Source organism: Eleutherodactylus coqui, chromosome 2 (assembly GCF_035609145.1).
Source record: "Eleutherodactylus coqui strain aEleCoq1 chromosome 2, aEleCoq1.hap1, whole genome shotgun sequence".
NCBI classification, from domain to species: Eukaryota; Metazoa; Chordata; class Amphibia; order Anura; family Eleutherodactylidae; genus Eleutherodactylus; species Eleutherodactylus coqui.
Window position 1 is genome coordinate 146,743,720 of NC_089838.1, and position 20,443 is coordinate 146,764,162.

Sequence of the window (20,443 nt, forward strand, 5' to 3'; positions counted from 1 at the left end):
TCCGTAGGCTATAATTTGTGTTGTATTTCAGTACTAATAGCACAGCTTTTATAACAGATAGACATTCTGTGTATGCAATGTATGTGTTGCTGACTTCACAACAAAACACTTCCCTAGGTGAATGGAAGTCAACAATAGGAATATATATATAATATTATATAGTGGCAATGGGTGGGGCAGCGAAGACACAGCGGCACGCTCAGTCCATATAAAAGTCCTAATAGCTTTATCTTTCTTGACATTTCAGCAGCAGCAAGGAAATCCAGTGGTAACACAGCGACCACTGGCGGCACATACACTTAGTGCTATGAAAATAATAAACACTTGCCCTTTAAGGTGCTAACTTAACAGTAGTCCTTCATTCACTGCTAACACGGACAAGATAAAAGACCCAAATAGTAGACACTCTATTATAAAGGAATACTGTTTATGTGGCCGTGACTGTAACAAGGGCATGTTCTACATCTAGAGGAAAGGGGGTTTCTACACCAACATAGAAGGGGGGTCTTTACTGTAAGAGCAGTGAGACTATCAAACTTTCTGCCTGGGGGCGTGGTGATGACAAATTTGATAAGAGTTCAAGTGGAGCCTGGACGGCTTTCTTTGGTGATACAATATTATATATTATAATCATTAATAACTTCAAAAGGGTCGGTAAACAGGGATTATTCCGATTATTCCGTCAGGAAGGAATTTTTTTCCCTTCAGTGGAAAAAAAAGGGAAAATTGGCTTCTACCTCATTGGGGTTTTTTTGGTCTTCCTCTGGATCAACATTGGGGGGGTAACAGGCTGAACTGGATGGACATAAGTCTTTTTTCGGCCTACCAAACTATGATATGGCTAATAGGCATTGAAATTTAACTTGATGACACCTAATGATAGTATATCCAAAACATTTTTAGTGAGGTTTGATGAGTTTAATAAAATTGTAAAACATTACTTTTACCGTGTTGTGAGTCATTTAGGTATATTGAGCCAACATTAAAGGGGTTGTCCCGCTGTTTACTAGGGATCCCCACTGATCATCTGATTCCCAGGATCGGTCACTGTCAGTACGAAACTGTCTTTGTTGCTGGAAGCAGGCAGCTCCATACAGTGTGCAGTGGCCCCAGCTGGTATTAAACACTGAGTCCCATTGAAGTGAATAGAACTCAACATGCAGTGCCAGCCAGGGCCGCTGCGCTGTGTACAGAGCTATCTGCTTCTGGCAAAAGACAGCTCTGTATTGACAGTGACTGGCCCCAGAGATGGCGAGCAGCAGATTCCCACTGATTTGCTATTGATTACCACTACTGAGGATAGGTCATAAATAGTGAACAGTGACACAACCCCTTTTAATGGTAACTGAAAAGCGCCAGATTATCAAATACCTGTGACTATTAAACAGTGATTAACCCTTTCCAATCCACTGTCTGATGTCTAAAGACATTCTGATTGAAGGCTGTACAGCTCCCATGTTGAAAGATGTCCGGCAGAGTATCCTTACTGTAGGTTACTGGTCGATCTGTTCTTGGGGGCCTCTCCAGCATGTCACATACCGCAGTACTGCCTCTAGCCAGCAGATGGCACCCTTATCTAATGGCAGAAAGAGAGAGCCCCCTAGGAAACCCTGAATCCAAAATTGGATTGCAAAGGGTTAAAATGTATGTAAAAGGAATTTACAAAGTTAGATACAGATACAGTGTTTACAAAAAATACAGGTATCCTACTATCATTTTCTGCCAGTTTTCTCTGCTCAACCTTCTGGTCTTGCGAGAGTCAGGATTATCTTGCATGTGATAAAACGTCCTGAACAATTAACATTTGTATAATATTATAATTGGAAATTAAGCAGGTGTATGAACCTCATCCGTCAGGACATAGAATACAGTGAGCGAATCCATGTCACGCATTATTTAGCAATAGTGAATTGTAAACATGGCGACAATTTACATTTTAGGTTTGTGCTTCACCTCATGTGATTTTTTTTACATGGTACAAGTAGCACCGACTAGAATTCAGTATATCTCTGTAGTAATTCTATTGTGTGTTTTGCAAGAGCATCAGAGTTGCTCTAGTCGAATTGTGAATTCCTAGTTCTTCTGAGAATTCTAATCAGAAACCTGACTGTGAATGTAATTACAGAAGAACTGTTTGCATGTACAGCATTATGGTTCAAAAGCCTGAATAGGAAATACTTTAGGTTATGGATTTGTGCAGAATGTTATTGTCACATAAATTCACCAGGTTGGATAAATCCCAGGTGATACTTACAGTAACTGCTGCTTTCATCTTTCCTGTATGTCAGGTTTTGTGTTTTAATTAGAGATGTCTTGACTTTGAATTGCTGTGAGCCCAGTAAGCCAGGGACAGTAGCATTAGAAGTGTGCAGCCTTATATGACTATGGTGAAAAAAGGACTTTGGCTGATCACATATTTTCAATTGCTCTGGAAAAAGACCTCCATGGCAACTGCCTAGAAGTTGGATAATGATGGGAAAAGGGAACATTGAAAATGAAGCGTGACACATTTTCTTTCTGGCTGTGGAAGAATAAAAGTGAGGACTGAATAGTCTGTCAAGTTATTATTTTGCAGTTCCACAATCTTCAAAAAAAAAACTAAAATAAAATGAGAATTGCAGCAGTAGAAACATGCTGTGACACCCAGGATTATTTTAGTACTGGACTGTACACAATTAGAGATAACAGAAAACTACTTTAGGCTGAATTCACACATGCAGTTTTCGGTGCAGTTTTTTTTTAACCATACTGGATACTAAAGAGAGAAGGATAAGGTTATTGCCATGTGTAAATGCAATGCAGAAAAGGTATTCTAGACTAAGCTTTGCATCACCAAGGAAAAAGAAGTCAGTTTGGGGCTCTCCTCCCTCCTGTCTTCAGTTGCAGATGCAGGAAGCTGGCGATGATGTCTTCAACACCAGGGCCATGTGACAGCTGCAGTTAATCACTGGCTAACTTCAACCAGTGATTAGCACTGATGGTCACATGACCAGATGTCAGTGATGTCAACGCTCTACACCTAGAAGTGAAGGCCAAAAAACATCAAGGCAAAAAGGATCATGGAGTGCATCAAACGAGGTCTAGGCGTACATGATGAGAACATTGTTCTTCCTCTTTAAAAGTCACTGGTTAGAGCACACATGGACGATTGTGTACAATTTTGGGCACCGGTACTCAAGAAGGACATATCAGAGCTTCAGTGGGTACAAAGGCAGGTAACTGAAGTAATAAATGGAATGGATGGACTACTATACCCAAAGTGGTTATTAAAATTGGGATTATTAAGTTTAAAAAAAAGACAGCTGAGGGATGACCTGATAACTATGTGTAAATGTATTAGGGGACAATACAGGGATCTCTCCCATGATCTGTTTATACCCAAGACTGTGACTGTAACAAGGGAGCATCTTTTACATCTAGAGGAAAGGGGGTTTCTACACCAACACAGAAGGGGGTTCTTTACCGTAAGAGCAGTGAGACTGTGGAACTCTCTGCCTGAGGACGTGGTGATAACAAATTTGATAAAAGGACACAAGAGGGATCTGGACACATTTCTTGAGTGATACAATATTTCATGTTATAGTCACCAATTATTTCAGATCCAGGGAATATTCTGATTGCCACATTGGAGTCAGGAAGAATTTTTTTTCCCATAAATGGGGAAAATTGGATTCTACCTTATTGGTTTTTGCTTTTTTTTTTGCTTTCCTCTGGAATAACATTGCAGGTTTATTAGGCTGTATAGACATATGTCTTCTTTCTGCCTTACATACTATGTTAACAGGTGCCAGTGAAACAGCAGCAGAGGAAGAGTGACAAACATGAGTATATCTTGAGAGGTGCTTTTCGCAATCACTGTTTTAAAGACTTCATAAAAATTCATACATTGATTTGAAGGAATGCTGCCATCCAATCGGTAGCGCTGCAGAGGTATTGTTTCATCTTCCTTATGTGCAGTCTGAAGGAGAGCTAACACACAGGCCTGTCACACCCTAGTATCAATATAAAGATCATAAAATTGTCACATTCCTTACCAGTTGACTGATTAAGTATATACCTCTCTGCTCATCTTGTTTGGTATGGTTTTAAGTACAAACCTGTGCGTTTTTATGTCTGTACATTTATGTCTATGTATGCCCCATCCAAACCAGTTTCATTTTTAGCCTAATAAAGGATCGATAGAAGACCCGAAAGCTTGCTGTAGCATCATGTATTTTTGTTAGCCATTAAAAGGTATCATATCTCCAAAATTACTTGGTTTCTCTCTCTGAGAACAATCACACTTTGCTATGTTCGCTAACCCCCTCTTTTTTTTCATTTTGAGATATATACAAGTTTTTGATTACTGTACATTCCTGTTCCGTGAAAGCAAGATGAACAGAAATTGGATAGTTTGCCATTTTTCTATTTTTAATTTGTTTTATTAAAGAATAACATATAACAAGGACAAACGTATGCAGTGATAGTGTCCCAATTCTATTGACAAAACCCAACACACGGTGTGAGTTCAGCTGCATCCCTTCAAGGGAGGTTGTACTTACAATGTTAGCAGAGAACTTATGTAATTATTAGGGCTCAGTCACATGGGCACCGATGCGCCCGTGTTTCTGCAGGATAGGACCGCAGAAATGCCTGTGTGGACGACTCTCTGCACCGGCCGGCAGATAGAACACATGGCCGGCAATGGAGCCGGTCATGCAGAGAGACGTCCGCACCCGGTGCGGCCGTGTTATCGTGCAGTAACACGGGCGCATTGGCACCCGTGTGACTGAGCCCCTAAAGAGAGAGGTAGGGACTCCGATGTTTAAAAATCCAACAAGCCATACAACCATGATTGCCCTTAAAACAAATCCTACATTAGCCCACAAGATGAAAGGTCCATGGCAGCCCTTCCATAGGACAGATATGCCACTCCCAACCCCCCTATGCTCTGCACACAGATATGACAGCTGTAAATTCAATAATCCCGAGTCTATTTCAATTGGTAGTAACTCTGATTTTATAAGTGCTATATACATGCTTTTGAAGAATCCTGGCTTTAAAATGATGCCGGAAGCATGTCAGTAGCCCAGATAAAACCAGAGCTACGGCCGTTTGAATTAGAACAAGCTTAGTTTGCTGAAAACTGTAATGTCATTTTCCTGTAGATCCAGCTCTGTTCCAGGTTAACTGTAAGGGGATTAAATTGCTAACCTGGCACCCCCCTCCCTCTGTCTTGACTGAACCCGGGTCACATGCCCTACTGAAACTTCTGCAACAAATCTGCCACATGTGGATACATCCTAAATTCTTTTTTTATACATCTCCTCTCCTATTTGGATCAACCCCTGAATCAAAAACTGCATGTGTGAAAACATCCTACATTGGAATGTCATCTTTGCTAAAGATGACATTCACATATCTTTTAGGCTGGAATACATGCAGTTTTTTGACTTTTTTTAATGCAGGTTTTTGAAGCAAAGCCAGAAGTGGATCCAAAAGAAGGAAAAGTATAAAGGAGAGACTGATACTTTCTCTCCTCTTTGAATCCACTCCTGTGTATGGCACAAAAAGTGCATAAAAACTGCCACAAAACTGCAGAGCATGACATGCAATTTTCTTGCCTAAGCTGGATTGACTCACTTGATTATATCATCGCAGAAATCATAAAGTATTCATTTCTGGTTTTTCTTCCTCCTCCCAGTCTATCTGTGACTGAGGGCTGCTTCAGACGGACGTATTTGTGCCATGTATCGCATTTGCGGAATTAGCAATACACAGATGTCACTGGGTTCGTTCTCATGATCTATTCTTTTGCTCGCGCTTCGTACGCACGCGAGAAATAGGTCCTGCTCTATCTTTCTGCAGCAAGGGTCCCCATAGAAGTCTATAGAAGGTGTGCAAATGACCAAAAGTTCATTTTTCTGATCGTCGGACTATGTAAAAGTACAAAGTATATGCTGTCGAACAAATGCTTGTTTATTGGTTGATCAGCTCAATATTCTGGGCATAAAAATGCTCACTGGTCAGCTCAACATTTCCTCAGGACAGGAAGAATTGCAACCGTGTGTCAGAAAGCAAATCCCTAACTTACTAGCTCAAGTTACCTTTGTGTTTAGAATTATCATAATACTTTTATGATGAAAATGTTTATGACACGGATCTACATAAATGTTCTCTGATATTTTTCCAGTACAGTGCTTCATGACAATTTAATTTTTCTTTTCTCCTTGTCAAGCATCCGATTGCAAGTAAATACCTAAGAGAGATCCACAAAACAGACTAGCAGAGTGAAAAACAGTAAAAAATGAGTAACATCATTATTGATCATAACTAGAGATGAGCGAGTACCAAAATGCTCGGGTGCTCGTTATTCTAGTCAAGCTTTTCGTAATATTCGAGAGCTCTATTTGAGTAACGAACCCCATTGAAGTCAATGGGAGACACGAGCATTTTGGTATTTGACCTGCCCGGTGCTGAGCTTTTTTTCCCCTCTCCCTCTCCCCCTCTCCCCCTCTCTCCCTCTCTCCCTCTCCCTCTCCCTCTCCCTCCCTCCCTCCCTCTCTCCCTCTCTCCCTCTCTCCCTCTCTCCCTCTCTCCCTCTCTCCCCCTCCCTCTCTCTCTCTCCCTCCCTCTCCCTCTCCCTCTCCCTCCCTCCCTCTCCCTCTCCCTCTCCCTCCCTCTCTCCCTCTCCCTCCCTCTCTCCCTCTCTCCCTCTCCCTCCCTCTCTCCCTCTCTCCCTCTCTCCCTCCGCATACTGCTGTGGACGTGTGGACGCTAGCACGTCACAGCAGGAAGTGGTAATGCGGTGAGGGGTAAAAACGGGTGAAGAGGTCGAACTCAGTGTGCTACTCACTCGAGTAACGAGCACCATCGAGTATGCTTCTACTCAAACGAGCATGTTCGCTCAACTCTAATCATAACTTAATCTAAAACTATAAAATGGTAAAGGCCAAGTCATGATAAAAACTAAAACATGAGGGTAATACATGGGGAAAATAAAATGCATAAATATACATAAAGCCCCCAAAGTCCCACTAAATTATACTCATTTGCAAATACATTTATCACCATAATCAACATATAATGAAATGTACAAAATTACAGAGAGAAAAAGGTATGATATGGTGTAGCCAATAAACAATATAAATGCATTGAGACCAATAGACAAAATAAACATTAAAGCATATACAAACTCTCACGTATGGTAAACCACAACGCACATTTTGCACAATGGCTTTCTCAAGGGGATACACTGAGACCAGCCTGCAAAGGTTGTATAGCAAGGAGCCCAATGAAATAACACTATGCACCTGGCAATTTGCTTGGCTAATCTCAAATCGCAATCTATTAGGCTGACACATATGTAGCAGCACTGTTAGATCTACACAGGAAACCTACACAATATGAAGATCATCAGCACATGCACCACGGCGTGGCACATGCATAGAACCTAAAAAGGAAGTGGCCACAAAAAGCCATAGTGGAACCTGGACATCCCTAGCGCATCAACACACACACAACCTAAGAAGCAACAGCATTGATGCCATATTGGAAAAGGAGAGGGAGCAGATCTGACTATGAACAGTGTGAAAAAGGGTGAAAGAAAAGTGGCTTTTATGTAGCTGGTTTTTATATGTTCTCAGAATTATCAAGCATTTTTAAATTTCTCTAGAATTTTAAGTTAAAGCCACTTTAATGATTTAATTGGGGAATTGCATAACTACTGTTTAACTAATACAATGCTATCAGAGGGCGGGGACATTCAGCAGCTGGAGTTTTTAGCATATACTATGCATACTTTAAATAAAAATAGAAAGGTTTATCCTCAAACTACATTAGTGGAATTATTTACTTAAAATAGCATTTGTAAGGTCTGAACTGTCAGTCACAAAACAATTCAGCAGCTTTTTAGTGAAATGCTGAGGATAATATATTCCTAAAGTAATGCCTTGACTAAATTTGTAACTCTGAATTCTAACTGAAGAAATTTCAGCCAACTGTTGCAATTATACCAAATGAAACATATATTAGCTAGACATGCTGAGCATATGGGGCCAAGTATATCGAAGCTGTAGCTAGGTTCGGGTCTGGGGTTTGTAAAACCTGTGATTAGTATAAGTGATGTCTGTGACACCTTCTGTAAATTACTGCATGTTGCTATTAGCCATTTAGTCGTTTGTGACCCTCAGTGACCCTAAGGCGAGCTCCCTCCATGTCTTTTGGTTTTGCACAGCTTCTTTCAGTTGTGTGATACCCATGCCAGTATCCGCCCTGACAGTATCAGCCATCGTGTTCTTTGGTAGACGGGTGTTCTTTTGCCACTGATCTGTCCAAGCATTATAGATTTTTCGAGCGATTCTGCTTGCATTACACGGCCAAAATCCGTGAGCCTGAGCCTGGTCACCTCAGCCTCCGTGAGCCTGGCCAGCTTGCCCTCCAGTGATATATCTTATACGATTCAGGACTTCTCTGATACTCTCGCCATCCAGGGCATACGCAGCAGCTTTCACCAGCACCACAGCTCACACGCATCAATCCTCCTTCTATGAGCTTTTTTCGCAGTCCAGCTTTCTCATCCATACATGGCTATGGGGAAAACAGTGGTTTGCACTATCATGGGTTTAGTTGTGATGCAGATATCGCTACTTTTCTAGATTTTGTCCATGTTTAGCATTGTGCTTCGCCCCAATGCTATCCTACGTTTTATCTCTGGCATAGATTCTCCAGCCTGGTCAATTTTCGAACCAATGAAGATGAAGTCTCATGCGCATTCTACGACCTCATTGCCGATTTTAATTTGAATTTGGCCATTTTTTTTCAGTCTTCATAATTACCACATAGCTCATGATAAATGCTTTTAGTGCTAAAGACTGTTATAACACAAACTCTATGACCTGTTAAACAGATGCTCCATTTTGTAACCACATTTCCTGAGCGGGGGAAGTCACATGGCCACAGAAGAACAGTCAAAAACAACTTTTACTTGCACATTGTTTAGTTATACTATATTTCTGAAAGGGCAAATAATATCCCATAAAATGCAGAAATAAATTTGACTTTAAGGATTTCAAACCACAGTGGTGTTCTTTGTCCAAAGTATCTCTGCAGTGTCCAAATAAAAGGGTAATAGTCTAACTATTACTGTAAGACCATTAATTACCATGTCACACAGTGCACCACACATGTGATTAGTTTACAGTGGATTTGGGGATACAGGAATAAATAGGTTCACACAAAGGCGAAGCATTAATAAAGTTTACTTAAAATGCTAAAAAGTTGGAAATACGAGCAATTTATCAAGACAAAGTATATGTCAACAAATGAAAGAAAAGCAATACAGCAGTACACTTAACATCCTCAATGTGCAGAGAGCAATTTGCATGTTTCTTTTCTGTTTTTAAGTAATACATGTATTTCGTAAGGGAAAATCGGGTATTTTACCTGGGATTTTTGTTTTTACTAATAGCTTACTGAATTTTTTTACAAATTTTTTTTAGTCTCACAAGTTAACTTGAAGATGCGATTTCTATGATATCTTCCATAACATATTACACTATTATGTATTGCAGTGTATTATGTCACCACTATACTAACAACTAGCCTATTAGAGCCTGCTTCTGATCTGTCATGGCAACCCATTGGCAGGCTTAGAATGCATTGCAAGGTGGGGCAATGGGTGACAAAGGAAGCCCGCACCTTCTAAAATCACTTTGATCTTGTGGTTAATAGTGACCATAGCATATAAGGACATATGCAATGAGTGAGCATTGCCCTTAGCGAGTACCTGCCCGCTGGAGAGAAAAGGTTCGGCTGCCGGCGCAGGTGACAGGTGAGTTGCGGCAGTGAGCAGGGGGGAGTGGGGGGGGGGGAGAGAAGGAGAGAGAGATCTCCCCTCTGTTCCTCCCCACTCTCCCCCGCTGCTCCCTGCCCGCCGCCGGCAGCCGAACCTTTTCTCTTGAGCGGGCAGGTACTCGCTAAGGGCAATGCTCGCTCTAGCAATTGCCCTTGGCGAGTATGCGCGCTCATCACTAGTTAAAACCAATTAACCCTTATGTTGGTAATGCTACCAGGTGGATAACAACTGGTCATTTTTCTGATGGCCGGTTTATATCTCATGTCTGGCCAGAATGCAGTTAGCGCTACTGGCGAGAAATATATATGTTGCTCATGATTTCTATTGAAAAGTTGGGGAAAAAAGGAAATTATTTTACTTGAATTGCACAATGCTGCTGTCCACACCACAATATAAGCAGACTTTTGCTGCTCCAGTCCCAGACTTAAACATTTTAATCAACACTTAACTTTTGTTGGAGCCTTATTTTTTATGCACTGCTATAGGAGCCTCATTGTTTTCTAATATTAGACAGTGATGCAAGTGATTGCAGAGGAGAGCATGCTAATATAAGATTTAGCATTATGAAAGCTCCATGAAAATACATCCAGTGCTGCGAGTAACACATTTTATATGTTACTGTTGCCATCTTCCTGTCTTTGTGCATGGTGTGCAATGACCACCATATCAATAGTCTAAAGGCTTAGTGTATAGATGCTTCTCAATTTAAAATATTAATTCTTCTTGTCAGGGTCTAATCAATTATTAACCCTTTCCAATCCAATTTTGGATTCAGGGTTTCCTAAAAGGCTTTCTCTTTTTGGTGTTATACAATGGTGCCATCTTCTGGCTAAAGCCAGTGTGTGTGCACCAGAGAGGCTCTGACAGTGCAGTGGCTGGCAATAGACGGTAAGAATACCCTGTCGAACATCTTCTGACATTGGAGCTGTACAAGCTTCTATCAGAATGTAGGAAGACATCAGACGGTGGATTGGAAAGGGTTAAATCGATATAAATCAGAATGGATGCAAGAATTTGCACAGCTAGATGCTCATTACATGGAAGGTTAGAGAAAACCCATATTGAACTGGCTATGAACCAACCATGGCTCAATTGTAGCTATGATAGGATATACTGCATATTCAGAAGAAAAGAGTTTTCAAGGCATCAGATGCAAAAAATAAAACTTAATATTTATTTATGCGTAGTATGAAAAGGCAGTATTTTGGCCTTGTAGGGCCCTTTTCAAGCCAGTGTCATAGTTAATATAACACATAGAAGTCGTCAACTTCAGCTCAGGTAGTGTCCATTGTGTCATCTCTCATCACAACCTCTTACCCCAGTTATGATAGCAACTAATAATCGTAACTAGAGATGAGCGAACGTACTCGGTAAGGGCGATTTCGCAATCGAGCACCGCGATTTTCGAGTACTTCACTACTCGAGTGAAAAGTACTCGGGTGCGCTGTGGGGCAGGGGGTTGCAGAGGGGAGTGGGGGGTAGCAGTGGGGAACAGGGGGAGCTCTCTCTCTCTCCCTCTCCCCCCCACTCCCCGTTGCAACCCCCCGGTCACCCACAGCGCACCCGAGTACTTTTCACCCGAGTAGTGAAGTACTCGAAAATCGCGGTGCTCGATTGCGAAATCGCCCTTACTGAGTACGTTCGCTCATCTCTAATCGTAACCACAGGACAACATTAAAACCATGTTAACACCTTAATGATCAGCAATATGCTTTTGTCACAGTGGTCAATAGGGTGCCTTAAACCTGCAAAAATGCCTCTGTGACACGACACGTTTAGCCTGGCAGTGTTTAATGACAGCTGAGCTTTTGCTCTAATGGCTTGAACCAGAGAAACTTCTGAGCCCTGCTGTCTAACTCCTCATATGCCATGGTCAATAATGACCACAGAATGAAAGTGATTTTAGAGGGTGTGGGCTTCCTTTGTCACCCCTTGCCCCACTACGCGATGCATTCTCAGTGTGCCAATTGGGTTGCCATGACAAGATCAGAAGCGGGGTCTAACAGGTTAGGTGTCAGTATAGTAGTGGCATAATACAATGCACTATATAATAGTATAATATATTATGGAAGCAATCAAATGATCGCATCTTCAAGTCAACTTGGGAGACTAAAACAATTTTATTTAAAAAAAGTTCAATAAGCTATTAGACAAAAACCCCAAGTAAAAAAATATTAGATTTTCCCTCGCATTTGTAATGACTCTAACTATAAAACAGTAGGCTACGTTTCAGCCTTAGAAGGCCTTTTTCAAGTCTTCTAAGGCCAAAACTTAGCCTACCTTTTTAAGACTATGGAGTAATAAAATTAGATTTTTTTTAATAAAGTTTTTGCATGCTGCCACTTTTTCCCTATTACTTTTGTGATTGACTACTGAGTCTTGAGGCTCAGACTCATTGTTGAGTGGCTTGCATTTTTCAACCTCACCCCTAGTGGGTATGGATTGAGTGCTGCTGGATACTTTTCCCTTTGTATCGATGTATAAAATGATCACATTAGTTATCTGGCACAGTAAACACTGTAAAGGCCCATTTAGACAAAACGATTATTGCTCAAAATTCACTCAAAAGCTGTCTTTTGAGTGATAATCGTTGCGTGCAAATGCGTGCCCATCTTTCAGTTTTCTGCTGACTAACAGTTTTCAGTTCTGCTTGAAAACCATCGTTCAGCAGAACAGCAGATAAACAGGACCACACATTGTGTTCTACCCGGGGAGAGCTGATAACATTGTATCAGCTGTTCTCACTTGTCAGCCCCGTGGCAGAACAAATGGAATGTATTCAGGGAACAGCTCCCAGGGGCTCACTCGCTACTACTTGTTACTAATAGGCATTAGTACCAAGTACCGGTGGTAGTTTATGCAAAATGATGGCTCAAAAGCCATCTTTTGAGCGATCATCTTTGCAGTGTAAATGCACCTTTAAAATGAAGCTAAAAATTACTGTTTTATTCATCTGTTTCCTGCAAAAAACAGGAAAAAAGCAGTCAAAAAGGATGCACTTCAAAATCACACAAATAAAAACTCCATCTCCTCCTGAAAAAAATAAGCTATCATATAATATGATAAAAAGGGGCTTTCCAGGGAAATACTATTGATGACCTATCATCAGGATAGCTCATCAATAGTTGATTGGCTGTGGTCCGTCGCTCGGGACCCTGACTGATCAGCTAAGCGGGCGCATGCTGTCAGCACGGCAATAACACAGAGGTCATAGCGGAAGCCTCCATGCCGGCCTCCGTGTAGTGGCTGGCACTTGTAACTGCAGGCACGGCTCTCATTGAAATCAATGGGAGCGTGCCTGCAGTTACAAGCAGCGACCACTATACAGAGATCAGTGCAGAGGCTTCCACTCCTACCTCTGTATATTTGGGGTGGAAGTCTCTGCACCAACCTCCCATGTAGTGGCCAACACTTGTAACTGTAGGCATGGCTATAGTTGAAATCATCTTCCGCTCCAACTTCTCTGTTATTGTGGCACTGACTGCATGCTCCCGCTCAGCTAATCGGTCAGGGTTCCGAGCAACGGACCCCAGTCGATCAACTATTGATGACCTATCCTGATGGTAGGTCACCAATAGTATTTCACTGGAAACCCCCTTTAATGAAATAATAAAAATGTTATGGGTCTTTGAATGCAGCAATACAAAAATAAAGTTTTTGAAATGTTTTTACTGTGCAAAACTAGTAAAATGAAAAGAAAAAAAAATAGAAATTCTTTATCGCCATTTTTCTATCAATCCAGAAAATAAATGCTACAACACTATTTTTGTTTATTTTATTGCAAAAGTGGTAAAACATTTTGGAAACTATATAGATTTGGTATGTCAATTGTACAGTATGGTGAACAATATAAAAATAAGTGGGGAAATAGGATTTTTTTTTTTGTCGGGGAGGGGGACTGTAAAAAAAATCTGTAAAAGTTAAATGATATCTTGCATGTATCTCAATCTGGTGTGTTTTAAAAAATACAACTGGTCCTGCATAAAAAAAGAACAAAGAAAAATTGCTATCTCAATGAGGTCCAAAATGGGCCGATCACTACTAGGATAACAAACAGAGCGATCACCTGAATGATGAGAGTGGCCAGTTCTCTACAATAAGATCCAGTTGCAGGATAGAATATTCCATAGAATTTTGTCCAATGATTAAATTAGTGTAGCTGTGTAAACTAAATAGCAGTTACTAAATGTTCGCCATCTATAACATATGTATCCACGTGGATTCCTATGATACTGTTAGGCCTCCCTCACACAGGGCGTTTTATACAGCGTTTAGCGCTGCCTTTCCAGCCCAGCGCTAAATGCTGTACAACACTCCCATTCATTTCAATGGGGCTGCTCACACAGGGCTGAAAACGCAGCGCCTCCCAACGCTGCGCTTTGACAGTGATGCAAGGTCGCTTTTAGGGCGTTTTCAGCCCTGCGTCGCCCATTGAAATGAATGGGCAGCGGTTTTAGCATTGCTGGAAACGCAGCAACACTTGGTGCCGCGTTTTTGGCAGCGGTAACCGCTCGCCGATTTTAAGGGTGAGGGCTTGCAATAGAAGCCCTATGCTGAAAATCAGTCCCAGATAGTTATAGGAAAAAAAAGAAAGTAATACTCACCTAGCCGCTGCAGTCCGGGTCGCACCCGCTGCTCTCTGCCGCTCATCCGGGCTTCCCCTGCATTCATAAGTCTATTGCCGTAGGCCAGGTTTGAGAACCCCGCCTCCGGCAATAGAGTGCTGTGTTGGTTGTCGGCACGCTCGATGCCCAATCACAGCCCTTCATTGACTGTCTCAGCCAATCAGTGCCGGCAAGCGCTGATTGGCTGAGACAGTCAATGAAGGGCTGTGATTGGGCATCGAGCAAGCACCGACAACCAATCACAGCACTCTATTGCCGGAGGCGGGGTTCTCAAACCTGGCCTCCGGCAACAGACTTGGGGGTGCTGAGGAAGCCCGGATCAGCGGCAGAGACCAGCGGCCGCAACCCGGACTGCAACGGCTAGGTGAGTATTGCTTTTTTTTTTCTTTTCAGCATTCTTGGCTGCGTTTTCAGCTCGGCTGGCATAAAGTATGCCAGGGCTGCTGAAATGGGGCGGAATCTGCAGTAAACGCAGCGTTGAAAAACGCTGCGTTTCTGCAAACGCCCTGTGTGAGGGAGGCCTTAGTTTGGGTCATTAGACCTCCTGTTGTGCCACGTTTCTTGGCCTTATTATAGATGCTAAAATGTACTCGGAGCAAAACTAATCACAGATGAATGGGCACAGTACTCACTTGAAGGGTTCTGCCCCTTCATTTCAGTAAGCTGTGAAGTCTCAGCACTCAGACTCCCACTGATCAATACTTACGACATGACACTATGACATGGAAAAAGTTTTGTGAAACAACAGTTACACTTTAAGGCCTTAGTCAGATGGGCGTTTTAAGCCGCGATTTGCACATGCGCATGCGTCCGGCGATTTTATAAAACCATTGCTTTGCAATGGTATCGGACACATGAGCGCTTTTTATGCGCTCGTCCGATAAATTATAGAACAGAAATCGCAGATCGCACCTATCTGCGATCTGCGATTCCTGTTCTCTTCTCTATATGCGCTCAATGGGGCCGGCGGCAGCAGCGCCGATCCCATTGAGAACATATAGAAGACAAATCATTCTTCTCTGCCACAGCTGTAACAGCTGTGACAGAGAAGAACGATGTTTGCCCATTGAATTCAATGGAGCCGGCAATACAGCCGCTCCATTGAAAGCAATGGGCTGCCGGCGTGCGCGGGGTGAATTGTCGGGAAGGGCTTAAATATATAAGCCCTTCCCTGCAATTCATCCTAAAATGTGTTAAAATAAAAAAAAATTGTATACTCACCTTTCCGCTGCAGCCGGAGTCCAGCCACGGCCGCTGTCAGTTCTCCTGAACTGCTTCTCGGCACTATTCAGCCGGCGGGGCTTTAAAATCCCCACCTGCTGAATGATCTGCCTCTGATTGGTCACAGCCCTGACCAATAAGAGGCAGGTTTCACTCACACACCCATTCATGAATTCATGAATGGGTGAGTGACTGCTCCCTCTCAGCTCTGAGCCAATCAGGGGCAGGTCTGACTCACATCCATTCATGAATTCATGAATGGGTGTGAGTGAGACATGCCTCTGATTGGCTCAGCGCTGAGCCAATCAGGGGGCAGGTCTGACTCACACCCCCTTCACACCCACTGCAGGACGGCCGCGCGGAGCTCCGGCTGCCGGGAGAAGGTGAGTATATATATATTTTTATTTTTACACATTTTAGGATGAATTGCAGGGAAGGGTTTATATATTTAAGCCCTTCCCGACAATTCATCCCGGGCTCGCCCGCAGCGCATTGCTTTAAATGGAGCCGGCTCTATTGCCGTCTCCATTGAATGCAATGCGCTGGACAGCTCCGGCCCGTTTCTAATGAAACGCGGCTAGGAGCAGATTTTCGGGCGATTTGCGGGCGACTTGCGCGCACTGGTCACGCGATTTGCGGATGCGCATCCGTCATGCGATCCGCAAATCGCGTGAAAAAACGCCCGTGTGACTAGGGCCTAAGAAAGAAAAATACCTCTAAAACATCAAGAAATTCTATATTAAAAAGAACAATGGCATATATAAGTAGCGGTTATGTATACATTAGTGAACCCAAATACAATCGGAAGAAAGAGCTAATGTTTAGCTGTCAAGAAAATGAGGAAGGACATTCCGCTAATATGCATGCTAACATATATCCACAAGAGAGACCTCGGTAAGTCAGAAATATTTGCAAGTCATGACAGGAAGGAGAACATTATAATTTAAAATATGGTGTGCATTACATCATTGCTTATATAAACTCCTGTGAACATTAAATCTTATACATAATGTTTTTGGTATTTAAAGGGGTTGCCTTTAAATAAATATTGCCCCTCTACCACCAACTGTGTTAAAATAACCAAAAAGCAGTATTGGTGCGTCCTATAGTAAGACATTGCCACAGGTGTTCTTTACTACAGAATATCCTATAGTAAGAACACCTGTGGCAATGTCTGAGGCTCTGATAATAATTACATCACCTGTGCAATAGTGAGGAAAACATGACCTGTTGGGGGGTCCCTGAGGACTGGAGTTGAGAAACACTGGTTTAGATGATGTTACAGGAAGTTACCTGACTGCTTCAGCCAATCAGAGGCTGCAGTGTCACTCCCCGTTTTCCTGACATCAGCGCTCCCCTCCTAGGCACCATGATGCCAGGAGTTCAGAACAGTGACGCTGCAGCTTCTGATTGTCTGCAGTGGTCGGGTGACTGCCTATGACATCTGCATGCCGGGAGGATGGTGGTGCTACAGCACTGCATCCCTGTGGCAGAGGACAGGTAAGTACAGCTCTAATTGTTATTTTAATACAGTTGGCGAGTATCGGAGCAATATTGTCCAGTAACTTTTTGATAAAAAGTTGCTATTTATTGCTATTATATTTCTTGTTGTTTAATTCAGTGCAGAGAATATATGCTTGTGACTACTCATTGCTTGTGTCTCTCCATGTCTCTCCAATTCCATCCTCATGCCATTCATTACTTTCCAAACCAACAAGCCATCGCATTCAGTTTACAAACACACATAAGAGAAGATCAATTTTAGAAGTGCAGCTCAGGTTTGCCGAAATTTCATAAATGTGTGGTAATGTAGTAACTGTAGATGGGGCTTTCTTACTGCACAGCTGAGTACCTCTATTTTACTACAGAGAGTATAAACATGCTACACAGCGTTAAGTCGCATCATACACAATGGCTTGTAACCGTTAGTGAGGTAGGCCCTTAATACAGGCTATTTGCTGGAAGCTCATGAACTTAATGCTACTCTTACTACTGTATGTGAAACACCATGGAAGGTGATGATATTGTACAAATAACAATTTTCTACAGATTTTCAGAGTCTGAAAAATAAATTGCTACTTTGGCACAGTTCAGCATACCAACCTATAACTGTAAATGTGGAAAGCTGTTCTGTGCCATCGGCTATTGTGCAGTCTAAATGCAGACTTGTAGGAACCTCTTGTTCAAACCTCTACCTCAGACATATTAATTTTTAATAGCATTATACATCCTCCTACAGACATCTGAATTAGGAAGCAAGACCTTAGAAACCATTGCATATTTCCCTTGCTATTGTTACAGTATATGATTTAATACATTGATACAAGCTTTGTAATCAAGATCAGCATTTTACTTCAAATCATATGTTTAAGAGCAAAATATGTAATCACATTGTTTTAAAGACAATAATAGAACATATTGTAACGCTGTTTTCTTCTTTCCAAATGATCAGATGTTGATGAGTGCGCTGAAGGTCGCCATTACTGCCGCGAAAACACTGTTTGTGTGAATACACCAGGATCATTCATGTGCATATGCCAAACTGGATACATCAAAATTGATGACTATTCCTGCACAGGTATGGTCAAAATTAGGTTTATGTGTACTGTAATCTTATAGAGATGTAGAGGTTATACGTTTATTTTAGCTGACACAGGGAGTGGTTGACTACATATTAATATTTGTATGTAATGTATCAAATATGCCAATTTCTTGTAAATTTAAATTGGAGAAAACATATCTGGCTGTTTAAATGTATCATTTTCTGACCACTCTTGCATTTTGAAATGCTCACTCCCGCAACTCACGGCTCACCCCCGCCGGCACCCAAATCTTTTGAGACGAGCGGGCAGGTATTCACAAAAGGCAATACTCGCTTGAGTAATTTGCCTTAACTAGTACGCTTGCTCATCTCTATTACTTATATTATCTATTGCAATACTTAAGTATTGCAGTATGTTGTACCTTTGCAAGCAGGGCTTAATAGGCACAAATCCATAACAGCCACTCACCTCACCAAGGATCCCTCCACATACCCAGTGGAGCAGAGAGAGAAGCAAGACAGAGCATGTGTGACCACCCTGGAACATTTACTGAGGTGGACACAGAATAGCACCACTTGTTGTTTCTATTCTAGCATTAGTCCCCGAATATCTGGGAGTAGAAACTTTTTTTTAACTAGGTGTAAATGCAAAAAATGTTTAGAATTTTTGGCCTGCATTTAAGTATAAACAATATCATTCTTGTAACAACTCCTTTAAGGGCAGAATTCATGGGAGCTTTTATGTGTTTTTTATATGTTTAGTATTCCTTTAAAGTAAAATGATAGGTAGACTTTAATGGTCCAATGGTGTAGACAGAAGGCAAAACACAAAATAAACAATTGCTATCCATTTGCCTATGTAGAGGGTGTTGGTCCAATTTTTGTTTTTGCTGTAAGGGTATGTCCACATGGGATGTATTTTCTGCAGCCTGACAAATCCACTGTTCCATGCAGATTTACAGCTGATTCTGCTGCAAATTTACCGCAGATGTATCTGCTCATTTAAAGGGGTCAATATCCAGGGGAAAAACCTTGGCATTACTTGACATACTGCAGATTTAGCATTCTCACTGTAGGTCAATTTACGCCGCAGATTTTTTTCCAGAGCATGTAGATGATATTTTTTTCAAATCTCATGCACTTTTCATGCACTCTAGAAATATGCACCGTATATGCCACATGTAAACATACCCTTACAGCACGCCCTCTGGAACAGGTATTGATGCCTGGTGGACCTGAGTTTTTTTTACCCTGGTCAGTGTGAACTTTTTTTTTATATTACTCCATAATTATTATCTGTACAACAAAAAAAAGTTCACATCCTGTGCAGACAAGATCTGAAGTTACTTTGTATATTTGATCTAGGCAGCTATGAAATATACAGCTAACTAATTACTGTAAGGCAATTAAAAATATCTGCAGGCAATACTAACAGATCACTAGTAAGACGAATGCTTTGATCACTAAAGGCCCTTGGTGCTTTTGTGGTGTAGTGATTTGACAGAAATTGTAACACATGGCTGGGTCTGTTGAAAGCAAATGGAAAAGCTATTTCTCTTTTATGGAATATATGCTTTTATCTGTGTACAGGAAGTACAGAAACTGAATTGTACATTTTCAAATAGTAATTTGAATAACAATATATATGTAAAAATGAGGTAAAAATTGTGCATCCATATTATATGTTGGAGTAATACATTTACAGAGAAAATTTACTTAGACGTTTTTGGCGCTGATTCAGTTTTACCTTTGTATGACTTATCCACTATATTAAATATTTTAGGTCGTTCTAATAAAAGCGGTAGAGTTTTTCTTCATTCAAATTTTCTCTGCAGGCATCATTTTGTCTGAATTTATAATGTACCATAGAAGAAGTTTATAAAAATTTGTTAAAGCAAATTTAGAGTATTTTGCTTTAGTAGCTAATAGAGAAAAAAAAAAGGGAAAGTCAATGACTTCATTCAGAGACTATGTCACCTGTGATCAATGGATGTAGTGGTACCATAACCGCCTATACATTCTGCACAGCGCCTGTGTAGAGCTGGTATCTACCACTATATGGTCATGGGGAGTAGTAATGGTCTAGGTTTAGTGTTTTTTGGGGAATACTATGGGGATATTATGTGGTCATGGTCTGGGGGTGTTATTTGATCTATATATAGTGTTATGATTGATCTTTGTAGTGGTCTTCCTTCAGGGACATTATGTTGGTATTAATCA

The 20,443-nt window shown here is 41.5% G+C and overlaps 1 protein-coding gene across 2 annotated transcripts in view; it reads left to right on the forward strand.

The window, feature by feature from the left end:
• The window catches only part of NELL2 (neural EGFL like 2), a 258,773-nt gene that overhangs the window by 159,555 nt on the left and 78,775 nt on the right, over positions 1–20,443 (forward strand). For both annotated transcript variants that reach the window (XM_066591718.1, XM_066591719.1), the window contains exon 13: positions 18,134–18,259. In XM_066591718.1, coding sequence (XP_066447815.1) covers positions 18,134–18,259 — 126 coding nt within the window. The remainder of the gene's footprint in view (positions 1–18,133; positions 18,260–20,443) is intronic.